The 11,962-nt window shown below is 39.7% G+C and overlaps 1 protein-coding gene across 1 annotated transcript; it reads left to right on the top strand.

Moving 5' to 3' along the window:
- Positions 1 to 587: 587 nt before the first annotated feature.
- On the top strand, positions 588 to 11,945 carry LOC136278936 (phosphoribosylformylglycinamidine synthase-like). The gene is made up of 11 exons (XM_066162234.1): positions 588 to 1,464; positions 2,091 to 2,218; positions 2,532 to 2,660; positions 3,742 to 4,002; positions 4,670 to 4,900; positions 5,432 to 5,644; positions 6,190 to 6,344; positions 6,688 to 6,819; positions 7,659 to 7,889; positions 8,900 to 9,280; positions 9,569 to 11,945. The coding sequence occupies exons 1-11, from the start codon at positions 602 to 604 to the stop codon at positions 10,913 to 10,915; spliced, it is 4,071 nt and encodes a 1,356-aa protein (XP_066018331.1). The 5' UTR covers positions 588 to 601; the 3' UTR covers positions 10,916 to 11,945.
- The last annotated feature ends 17 nt before the right edge of the window (positions 11,946 to 11,962 follow it).

The following is an 11,962-nucleotide window of genomic DNA, read 5'->3' as shown; positions in this document are numbered from 1 at the left end:
ATATTGATCCTCAGAGAGGCATCAATATGGCGTTTCTAATTGAAAGTTATTCTTTGTTTTTCGATGTTTTGTCGAAACGTGTCCGAGTAACTTAGTTTCAAGAGGAAACTTCTCTGACTCACATCTTAATCACTGGAATGTTTATAACTCACTGAGTTTGGATAAATATACTCATGGTTGAATAGAAATCTTGGCTATTTGTTTACTTGTACTGGATAAGCCTTGTTTTCGTCGTTACTGCAGCCTCTTGAATATAACAACTCGAAATATTGATAGTCGAATAAAAGGGCTCTTTAAAGAGATAAGGAAGAAACTTTGCGGAATTTTGGCGAGAGATCGAACAAAAGTTACGCCATATTTAATATCGGGAAAATCTTTGGGGTATGTTTAAGTAATAAAAGTTATTTTCATATTGCATGCGAATTGAATTTGTCTTAACCTGGTGATAATGCAGTAAAAGTTGATCATAAGCTTCTTGTGTAACCCAGTCTTTTACAGATCTTTTTTCGCTGGGAAGGACTGAAACAGGATAAGTTTGGCGCGAGTGGGTCGAATTTCAAACAAGTCACGTGAACGTTTGCAGCACATGGCAGCATGCAAAATGGCGGACGATTTTGAACGATTCTACAGGTTTCCTGGGTTGTCTTCTGGACGACATGATGTAACGATTTCTGAGTTACAATCGGCGTCTGCTAGGTTGGATGTAACAGACCTATCGACAGAAATATGTTTTAACGTAAGTATACAAGGAAACAACAAGCTAGACGAGGCTGAATCGAAGAATTTGCTGTGGTTGTTGACGAACTCTTTCGAAGTGGAAAATGTTGGTCGAAGGTCTTTTTTGGATGAATCTAAAGCCCCAGAACTCGGTTACAAAGTAATGATTGAAATTGGACCGAGGCTCAATTTTTCAACAGCTTGGTCGACAAACGCAGTCTCTATTTGTCGTTCGATTGGTTTGGAAAGGATCGACCGCATCGAAAAATCAGTTCGATATTTGATTCATGTCACACCAAAAGACAGGACTGACACGGAAGGCATCACGAAAGACGAGGAGAATGCGCTTGTCGCTAAGCTTCACGACAGAATGACCGAATGTCGTTACGAGAAGCCACTGACGAGTTTTAGAGTGAATGTCAAACCAGAGAGATGCTATGAAGTTGATTTAATGGCCGAGGGCCGTACGGCTTTGGAAAAAGTGAACCGGGATCTTGGACTTGCATTCGACGAGTGGGATCTGGATTACTACACTAAATTATTCCAAGAGAAAGTGAAAAGAAATCCAACCAGTGTGGAATGTTTTGATTTGGCTCAATCAAACAGTGAGCATTCACGCCATTGGTTCTTTAAAGGAAAATTGACAGTTGATGGACAGGATGTGGAAGACTCTTTGTTTAAAATGGTGATGAAAACACAGGAAACAAGCAACAACAACAATGTTATTAAATTTAGTGACAATAGCAGGTACTGACAGTGACGCAAATACCAACAAAAATTTCGGAATAACTGCAAAATACCCCGCATTATTTTATGACCATTTGAGTGATGTAAATGCTTCAAAGAAGGAGGGTTATCAAACGAAAAAACTTGTTTTGGCCCTCTGATGAAAATTAGTGCCAGGGTATTCTGCAGTTAAGCCCAAATTTTACTTACACTCTACAACAGTTTTTCTCTGAGTTAATTATCAAATAAATGACAAGAAAAGGTATTAATAAGCTTGTACTCAAAATGATGTTGCATGGAAGATTGGATAAACCAAGAATTTTTATTGCGTGATAAGGAAGGGTGACTACCATTTATTTTCTCCCTTCAGTATCACCCCTGAATCAAACATTTAGGTCATGAGAGTAAAGGAAATGATCACCAACTTAAGAAGCTCTTTATTAGTAAAGAAATTCTCCTTACCAGCTCTATAGGAGATGTCTAGAGAACAGTATGGAGAATATTCATTCCGATGTCAGGGTGTAAAGGGTAAAGTTTTGTTTAGAATAGAATTTTGGTAACTCTTACACAATTAATGACTAACTGATAGACATGGTAAATTTGATAAGTCAGAGAGGAATTCAGAATAAGCCATTCTTATTTTTCAGTGCGATTACTGGTTTTGAGGTCTCCTTGCTTCTTCCCCAAGATTGTAAGAAAGCTGCCAAGTTTCAAATGAAGCACAAGTGTCTGAGGCACATCATCTTCACTGCTGAAACACACAACTTTCCCACAGGTTAGAAATGACATCTTTTCAAAGGACTTAAACTTTACCATGCTCCACAGACTTTAACTTCATCCAGATGCCAATGATGCAGTACTTGAAATTCTTGTTTGTACTTTGAAAAAGGTTTAACTGGCAGTAACTAAAGCATTAAAAAGTTCTTTTACTGTCTTGTTGATGATTCAACATTTGTAGGAAATTGTGAAGAATATTTGGGTTAAGTTCTGTGTAATTATTAATGTTGACCTATGATTTAAAAAAAAATATGTGGTAAAATCAACTGTATTAAACTAAAGCTAACTTGGAGGTCTTCTTTTACTGGTAGGTGTGGCACCATTCCCAGGAGCGACTACTGGTACAGGAGGGAGGATCCGAGATGTTCAGGCTGCTGGTCGTGGGGCACATGTTGTTGCTGGTACAGCTGGATATTGCTTTGGCAATCTTCATATTCCAGGTGAGAAAGAAAACGTCTGTGTCTTTTTGAAAGGTGATGGGGTGTGCTCAGGAAAAGAAACTGTTCTCAAAGGGGGATGAACCTAAGGTCTTTTGTCTTTTTAGGGTAAATTTTCCAAGCACTGAGCAATTTGAGACTAAGATCATTGAATTGGATTCATGCATGAGAGATATTTGTGATACAGATGTTCTCCTTTTCAGGCAATAACTGTTAAAATTCACACCTTTAACCTGTTAACTCCCATGTGTGACCAAGACAGAATTTCTCCTTACAATGTCAATACAATATCAATCAGATAAGTGACAAGAATAAAGAAAAATATCAATTTGGGGATAATTAGTTAATCCCCAATACTTAATTCTCTGAACTAACATCATAAGAATTGTATGGTTGACAGTAAGGAGAATTGCAAACTTGGTCTGGGAGTTAAAGGGTGAATACCACTTCTTATTGCCTAAAATCATTTAGAATCTTTGAATATTCATCTGGTGAAAAGATTGCTTTATTAGTTCAAAATAACGGAGAATACTGTATAAGACAGTAAATGGTTCAAGAACATTTCATTATGAAGTTTGGAATTCATTTGTAGCCTTACCCTATTGCTTCCTAGATTTTATAATTTATTCTCCTTACAATTTGCCTGGTTATTTTTTTTTTATCCTCATTGTGCATTTTCTCAATGATGTGTTGATATTTTTAACCCTTAACTCCCAGAAGTGATTAACACGTAACTTCTCCCCATAACATCCTCACATAATTCAACTAACATCTAATGAGAGTACTCAAACTTATCAGGTAGAAGTTAGAAGTTTCGATCTAACACTAAATTCTTGCAATTTATTTACAAGGAAATGTGTAGCAGCTAGAGAGGAGAATTGAAAATCAGATCTTGGGAGTTAAAGGGTTAAGGAGAAACTTCCTATTCACTCCTGGGATTGAGCAGGTGGAGCAGATCTGATCAGGATTTTTTTTTTTTCCACTTCATGCTGAGGAAAACAATGCAAAATAAACATAAGCTGTCTCAAACCAAGATACAAATTTCCCTTGCAACTAAATGTAATTATTTGTTCTTCATTGTCAGGTTATGAACTTCCCTGGGAAGATGCAGAATTTGTGTATCCAAACAACATGGCTCTTCCTGTTGAGATTGCAGTAGAGGCCAGTAATGGAGCATCAGATTATGGCAATAAATTTGGAGAACCAGTCTTGGCTGGGTTTGCCAGGTCATTTGGTATGATGCTACCAAACAAACAGCGACGTGAGTGGGTCAAACCAATCATGTTCAGTGGTGGTATTGGTATGATTGATGGAGAGAATGTGACTAAACTGCAGCCTGAGAAAGGTAAGTTTAACCCTCTACACCCTAATATCAGTAGATGTATTCTCCATACAGTTCTTAATACATTCTTAAAGGTACTGACAAGGAGAATTTGTTTAACAATCTGGAGCTTCTATCATCAGTGATCATTTCCTTTTTTCTTGTGACCTTTATGGGTGATTTTGTGGGGTGATATTGTGAGGAGAAATTAGATGCTAGTCACTCTCAGGCGTTAAAGGGTTAAACACAGCTCCAAAGGGATAGTCTGCTTGTGAGACTGATCCTGAAAGTTGCCAGAGCTCAGCCCAGTTTTCAAAGCACAAAGCAACTGGGGATACTGTACATGTATTTCCTTATTTAGCTGCTGAAGGATTTATTGAATTTTTGGTTTTACTTAAGGTATATAATTTTTATTTGAGGGTGCCACATATTTGTTATCATATATCCAGAAATAATTCTTAGACATGTTGAAACTTCCTGTGTCCTGAGCTATGATTATCATACTGCAATTACTGGGACCAAGGTGCCAGGCGACTATATGTTTATTTCAGAAAGACATGCCCTTACCATGTGGTAGTACTTGCTCGACAATTTGCTCAACATATAACACATGTCAGAAAAAGAAACTGTTGAAGAAGGTTTGATCAGGGAGTATTACCAACAAATATAACACAGTACTTTTCTTTTAAAGGAATGGAAGTTGTCAAAGTTGGTGGGCCTGTGTATCGTATTGGAGTAGGAGGTGGTGCTGCGTCATCAATTCAGGTTCAAGGAGACAATGAATCAGAGTTGGACTTTGGTGCTGTTCAACGTGGTGATGCTGAAATGGAACAGAAACTTAATAGAGCCATCAGAGCCTGTATTGAGATGGGGTCTGACAACCTGATTTGTAGTATACATGATCAGGGTGCTGGAGGAAATGGTAAGATTTTTATGATATCTGGAAGTAAATGAGTGTTTTGTAGAAGTTTAGATATTGATGAGAGACAAGGATTTCTCATGTCTTTTGTAAGTAACATCCTCACCTTGAATAATGAAAAATATTGACTTTTTTTTTTTTAGTGGCAAAGATGATTCTAGACATACATGTAATTACAGTTGAGTGTTTTGCTCCCAGAAGTGATTAAACATGTAACTTCTTCTTACAATCCCTACTCGTTATCTTGTAAATAAATAACAAGAACAGAGGAGCTTATCAGCTAGAGGGAAATATTCCAATATAGGACCAAATACTGTACTTCTGTCTAAAGACAAGCAAAAAATGGCAGTAAGTAGGGAGAATTACTTATTGGATCTTGAGAGTTTAAGGGTTAATGCAGTCTTTATAAGTGGGAGATAATATCAGGGCTGAAGGAAGAAATGAACTCTGAGTCCCATCCCATCCATTCAATATTCTAATTTTTTTAATGAATGTTATTTGTAAGAAATTTTATTTCATTGCAAAACATTTCAGGTAATGTTCTTAAAGAGATATCGGAACCAGCAGGGGCTGTTATTCGAGTGAAAGACTTCATTCTTGGTGATCCAACCATTTCTGTTCTGGAACTGTGGGGTGCTGAGTACCAGGAGAGCAATGCCTTGTTGGTGCATGCCCAAGACAGAGACCTGCTCCAACAGATATGCGATAGGGAGAAGGTGCCAGTGTCCTTTGTAGGGGAAATAACAGGTTAGACATGGGATGGATAAACAAGTTGGACTTCTAATATGTCTTCTAGGAGGAGTGGGAATGAAAGTTGGCATAATTTTTGCCTTAACTGAATTTGGGTGGAGTATGTTGTTGACTCTGGTCTGCTGTGAGATTTTCATTCAGTTTGTTTTTCTTTCTTTCCTCCTCCCATGAAAGTAACAAATTCTGTGATCTGGAAAAAGGGAGAGAAAAGCCAACTTGTGATTACACCAGATTAATTCAGTTCCATTTGTTTTTGACAGTTACTACAAACAACTTGAAATCAGACAACTAGTTGTATGTTCCTTTAAACATATCCATTGAGTGTTTTGAGTATATTTTTACCCTAAGTGTTGTTGCAGTTCTTTCCACTTTGTGTAACTACATAGTTTACATGTAGTCCTGTGTTTTTTTTTTCTTTTTTTTTTAATTAACAGTTTATCACACTCCATTCTAAACACATTCAAGTTTTGTGCAATGTTTTGCATGTACAACAGCTTTCAGCCAAGCAGACATTTTTAAAATTGTTTTCCCAAAATTTGTAGGTGATGGGAAAATTGTGCTTGAAGATGAACCTCATACTGACTCAAAGAATGGGCCTTGTTCTGAGGAAAATGGCATCCCAAACAAAAGACAGAGAATAGCCACACATCCTGTGGACCTTGAACTTGAAGTTGTACTTGGCAAAATGCCAAGAAAGGTAGTCCATCTCTAAGGGGTGTAACCAAGGAAACAGTCTGCTTGTTAATAATATAACTGAGCTGGGTCAAGAGAGACTAGTTCACATTACCCCACATCCAGTTTTTTTTCTTTTAAGAGGAACTTGTAACTTTATATTCAGCTTGTAGGTTTTTTGGAAATCGAGTTCACTTAAGTAAAAATTAAAGAGACTTGTAATTTATCTATGATGTTCTTCAGTATTAACTTCAATGTATGAAATATAGATATGATTTTCCATAAGTGGAACATGATGGAGAATCTATAATTATTATGTAGACTACTTGATATTTGCAATTTATACATATTGCTTCCTCCTCTCACAGGTTTTTAAGTTTGAACGTGTAAAGTTGAAGTTAGTTCCATTGTGTATACCACCTGAACTCACAGTCAAAGAAATGTTGGAAAGAGTTTTACGTCTGCCAGCTGTTGCCAGTAAGAGATATCTTACAAATAAGGTAGGGTTTCTTCCTTTTTTCTTTATTAATCAATATAATAAAAACATCGTACATCATTGTACAGTATATGCTGGTTATTGTTATTCATTTTCATCCAGTGGGTGAATGTGATAAGAATGTCTACATTGTATACAAAAAATATTTTGTAGCTGTATTGTCTGGTTTTATATTTTGGAAGCTGGCTGTTTTGACTGATGAATATATGTGTATCATTCAACCTTGATGCTTCCAAGAAAGAAGGGTGGTTTCCCGAGAATTTTTTGGATTTATCCAGAATATTCTGTTACAAACTCACCTACACATTGCTTTGCTGAAATTGTTTTTACCATAAGTTTTAAGGTATGCAAATCGTGGCTCTAAAACAAGCACAATCTTGGACAAAATTATTTCCACGACAGGGTAGACTGTAGTTTTGTAATATAATGTCATTGTGTGATAGTGTTGTGAATTGTTGTCGCATGAAACCTTTTACCCCTAAGAGTGACCAGTATTCAGTTTCACCCTTCAGTGTCACTGTTGAATCACATATTGAGGTCAAGAGAATCAAGGTTATGATTGCCAACTAAATAAATTCTGGATTGTTAAAGCATTTATTGTTGTCAATGCCCATAGGAAATGTATAGAGGATAATATGCATTGTAATGTTTGGGAGTAAAGTTTTTAAGTTTTTCATGTTGAGTTACGTTCATTGCTAAGGAGATTATACTTAAACTTGTCACTAAGAAACTGAAACCAGTTGCAAAATTCCTCAATGTCACAGAACCTGGAAAGCGTCCCAAGTTTTTAGTTAGGTTCTGTTGTCTTATATCGTAGGTGAAACATTCTGTTTGCTCTTTAAGGTTGACCGCAGTGTGACTGGTCTGGTTGCCCAGCAACAATGCGTGGGTCCCTTACATACTCCTGTGGCCGACGTGGCGGTTACCGCGCTGACGCATTTCGACACTGTGGGCTCAGCAACCGCAATAGGGGAACAACCAATCAAAGCTCTCGTTGACCCAGGATGTGGCGCACGTATGGCTGTGGGAGAAGCACTTACCAACTTGGTTTTTGCTAGAGTATCAGATTTGAAGGTAAGCTTTACAACTTGAATAAACTTGAAATTTCTGGCGAAAAGCTCAGACTCTTTCGTCTTCCCAGCCTTGTAATATATGAATGAAATCTTTCAACGCAACGACAGAGCTCGAATTCTTTTAATCTTTTTAGTTATCTGTTTTTCTTTTAATTTGTTTTATCAACTGAGGTGATAATGTGCATTGCCACCGTGAAGAGTTTCTAAAACCGATGTGTCAAGCTTAGACCTTCGTTAGAATCTCAGGAAGTGAGATGCTTTGAATGGTGAATTTTAGGTGAACCATTCAACCTGAAAGCTTCCCAGAATAACTGAAAAAGTGAGTTGAATTCCACAGAATGACCTCTCTTAAAGGTTTTACTTTCTGTTCTTGGACTCACGGACATCTCGAGATCAGGACGTTCATTTTGGTCAAGAAATTCCCTACTCCTGTCATTTTCAGAAAGACAGAAAAAACTTCTTTCTTTCTGTGTGATAATGGCCTCTCAAAGAGAGTATGGAAGAATTGTAGTGGTCAGACTGGAAGATGATTTTTATTTAATGAAACTGATATAAAAGATGCAGACAGAACACTTTTTAAACCCACAAGGACGAGAGAGGTCGATTTTACAACTTGCAACACAAGCGAAATTATTCTGCGAGTTGCCCTTTTTCGAAACACGCCAGGCACGCTGGTCGAGAAACTGCCATGGAAACCTGACGAAATTCGGGGGTGGGGGTGGAGGGGGAGGGGGGACCAGTGGGGGGTAACCTTGTAAAGGAGTGGTATCTCATTCAGGTGGGAGTGGTAATACTCCTAGTTGCTTCATGCCACACGAATTGGAATAAACTGCGGCGTATTGTGGGCCATTTGGCTTGAGTGCTGATTTAATTTTCTAAATATCTTCTATCCTGACATCAGTCTATGTCATCTGGGTGCAAAGCTTGGCTTTTGAACATAGACATCAAACAAACCTTTCCATATCCTAACTACTGTTCAAACTATGTGAAACATCTTCTCTCCTGTGCCAGGATGTTAAATGCAGTGGTAACTGGATGTGGCCTGCCAAACTACCAGGTGAGGGAGCTGCTCTGTATGATGCTTGCGCAGCCATGTGTGATGTGATGGCATCCCTGGGTGTTGCTGTAGATGGAGGGAAAGATTCCCTCAGCATGGCTGCAAGGGTTGGTCAAGACACAGTCAAATCTCCGGGGTCGCTGGTCATTTCAGTGTATGCTGCCTGTCCTGACATTCGTGCCACAGTCACCCCAGATCTGAAGATTCCAGATGGGAAGGGAAACCTTTTGTGGGTCAAATTTGGCAGCGACTCTAGATACAGACTTGGAGGAAGTGCCCTGGCACAGGTTTACAATCAGCTTGGCAGCGAATCTCCTGATTTAGATAACGCTAAGGTAAGATGACTCTCAAACCCTTGGGGCTTGTTTTATGCATAAAACACAAGTGGTAACATTTGAGTTCGAGTTGGGCCTAGAAGTAATGTTGAGATTAAAAGCTTTCGCCGATCAACGGCACTATCCGGGGGTGATCTGAATATCCAGCGTAGAATTTAGTAATGTTTGTACCCTGGCGGTTTTAATTACCTGAACGAAGGTTTGCATCTTCAACTCGTTATAAGTGACGATAGTGTTGTATCGTTGTGTTCCTCTACGATGATAAATGATTGAGGAATACCATTTCAGATTTTTGAAGCCGCGTTCAGAACAACTCAACAGCTGATATCGGAGAGAAGAATCGTCTCTGGCCACGATGTAAGTGATGGGGGACTGGTCACGACCCTCCTGGAAATGGCCTTCGCTGGAAATTGTGGCCTGTCGATTAACATCCCATGCCAAGACAACTTTAATCCGACGGTGAGCAAGGTGGCCGATGTTCTTTTCGCTGAAGAACTGGGAATTGTGGTGGAGGTAAAGGAAGACGAAACTGAGTTTGTCATGAATGCTTTCCTTGCAAAGGATGTTCCTTGCCTGCAGATAGGAAAGGCTGTCGGAGTGGGAGAGGATGCAATGATTTCCCTTCGGGTCAGAGGCGAGCTCGTGCTGGAGCAGAACATGGTTGATCTGCGAGATATCTGGGAGGCCACAAGCTTTCAGCTCGAGCGATTGCAGACAAATCCACGGTGTGTCCAGGAAGAGGAATTTGGTCTTCGAAAGAGACACGCACCAGATTACAAACTGTCATTCAAACCTGTTCCTGCATCTCCACTGGGTGATGTCCGTCCTAAAGTAGCCATTATACGAGAAGAAGGCAGCAATGGCGACAGAGAAATGGCGGCAAGCTTTCACATGGCAGGGTTTGAAGCATGGGATGTTACCATGCATGACCTCTGCAATGGATCCATGAAGCTGGATGGATTCCGTGGTGCCGTGTTCGTGGGTGGCTTTAGCTATGCAGACGTGCTTGGCTCCGCAAAAGGCTGGGCTGCAGTGTGTAACATAAACAGCACTGTGCGCTCACAGTTAGACGCCTTTTTCTCCCGGGAAGACACTTTCAGTTTGGGAGTATGTAATGGCTGTCAGCTGATGGGCTTGCTGGGCTGGGTGGGGCGGGATGCCCATACGACAGGATCCAATCAGGGTGTTTGCTTTACTCACAATGTTTCAGAACGCTTTGAATCTCGTTTCGTGACGGTTTCGATCCAATCCAGTCCAGCCATGATGTTCCGTGGTATGGAGGGGTCTGTCCTTGGTATCTGGGTTGCACACGGTGAAGGACGAATCCAATTCCGCAACGACAGTGTGCTTCAGGATGTCACTACCAACAAGCTAGTTCCCCTGTGCTTCGTGGATGACGACGGTGTTCCAACCACTCAGTACCCGCAGAATCCCAACGGATCCCCGCAGGGTATGGCGGGACTGTGCTCTCCGGATGGCCGACATCTGGCGATGATGCCTCATCCCGAGAGATGCACATTGTTGTGGCAGTGGCCTTGGATGCCGCCTGATTGGCAGGACTCACTGAAAGCATCACCTTGGCTTCAGATGTTCCAAAATGCTTACAAATGGTGCATGGAGACACATAGCGGATAAACTTTTCTTAAGGTTCGATTTACATCTAATGTTTTTTCACCTTGAATATCGTTGTGCAAATGGCGAATGAGATAGGATGGACTATTGGAGACGTTATGTTGTGTGGGATTAGTTGGCTCGGGGATAGACGTAAGTGCTAAAAACCTTGCCAAGAAAATTTAATCTCGTACCCAAATCTTTCGTAAGTTTTAAATCAACGCTTGAAACTCGGAAATCGCACACAAAATTCCATTTTCAAAAACGTCGTGGAAGAGATATCGTCGAAAAATTCCTAGGTGTGAAGTCTTTCCCACCAGCTTTTCTGATGGTTCATCCCTAAATAACGGCTTATTGCTTTGAAGAAAATTACAGCTTCTTCATGTACATAGTGTGACGAGTTCTTTTCTGCATGTAAGCTGTTGTGTCCCTCTGTGTATATTTTGCTGTCCAGGAGAATGGAACGTTTAATTCAGCAGGGACATTGTCACCCGTTGGCACATTTCCTAACTACATTAAATAAGTTATTTAGCCCTCTGCAAGTCTTTTCCTTGAAGTTAGCTTGTGGAACTCAAAAGTTAAGCAACTAGTTTGGGACATCAGACTTCAGGTGAGAGCAGTTTTGATTGGGTGTTGAAAGTAATCTAGGATTCCTTTTTTTTGGTACTGCGCGACGTGATTGGTTCATAAACAGGACGCTATTATCTCAACCAATCAGATGTTAAATGGAAACCAATCATGACTTTTTCATCCGCGTTTTCCCGTGCCACGCCTCAAGATTACTTTGGTTTTATTTTTACAACTCTCCTTTAAAATGTAATCCATCACTACTTATTTGAATCTTGTGGATCACTAAGAATATTTATTTTCCCTTAAGGTGAGGGTTTGTAAAAACTCGTGTAATTGTAGACTCTAAATCACCAGGGTCTAAAAAAGACTGAGGGCCATACTATGGGAGAATCCCTGGGAATTCAGGTAGTTTAATTATTTTTAATATCTGAGTGTGATACTACATACTTTGCGAATAAAATAAATTCGTTTGTACATAGATAAATTTTTTGAGTGGTTGTG

Source organism: Pocillopora verrucosa, chromosome 2 (genome assembly GCF_036669915.1).
Source record: "Pocillopora verrucosa isolate sample1 chromosome 2, ASM3666991v2, whole genome shotgun sequence".
NCBI lineage: Eukaryota > Metazoa > Cnidaria > Anthozoa > Scleractinia > Pocilloporidae > Pocillopora > Pocillopora verrucosa.
This window is presented reverse-complemented; position numbering and strand designations above follow the sequence as displayed.

Bases quoted from the DNA above. Each gene is read 5' to 3' on its own strand.
- LOC136278936 (XM_066162234.1), top strand. From the start codon at position 602: ATGGCGGACGATTTTGAACGATTCTACAGGTTTCCTGGGTTGTCTTCT. The intron at 2,219-2,531 runs GTTAGAAATGAC...TTTTACTGGTAG, and splicing joins AACACACAACTTTCCCACAG to GTGTGGCACCATTCCCAGGA. The intron at 7,890-8,899 runs GTAAGCTTTACA...CTCCTGTGCCAG, and splicing joins CTAGAGTATCAGATTTGAAG to GATGTTAAATGCAGTGGTAA.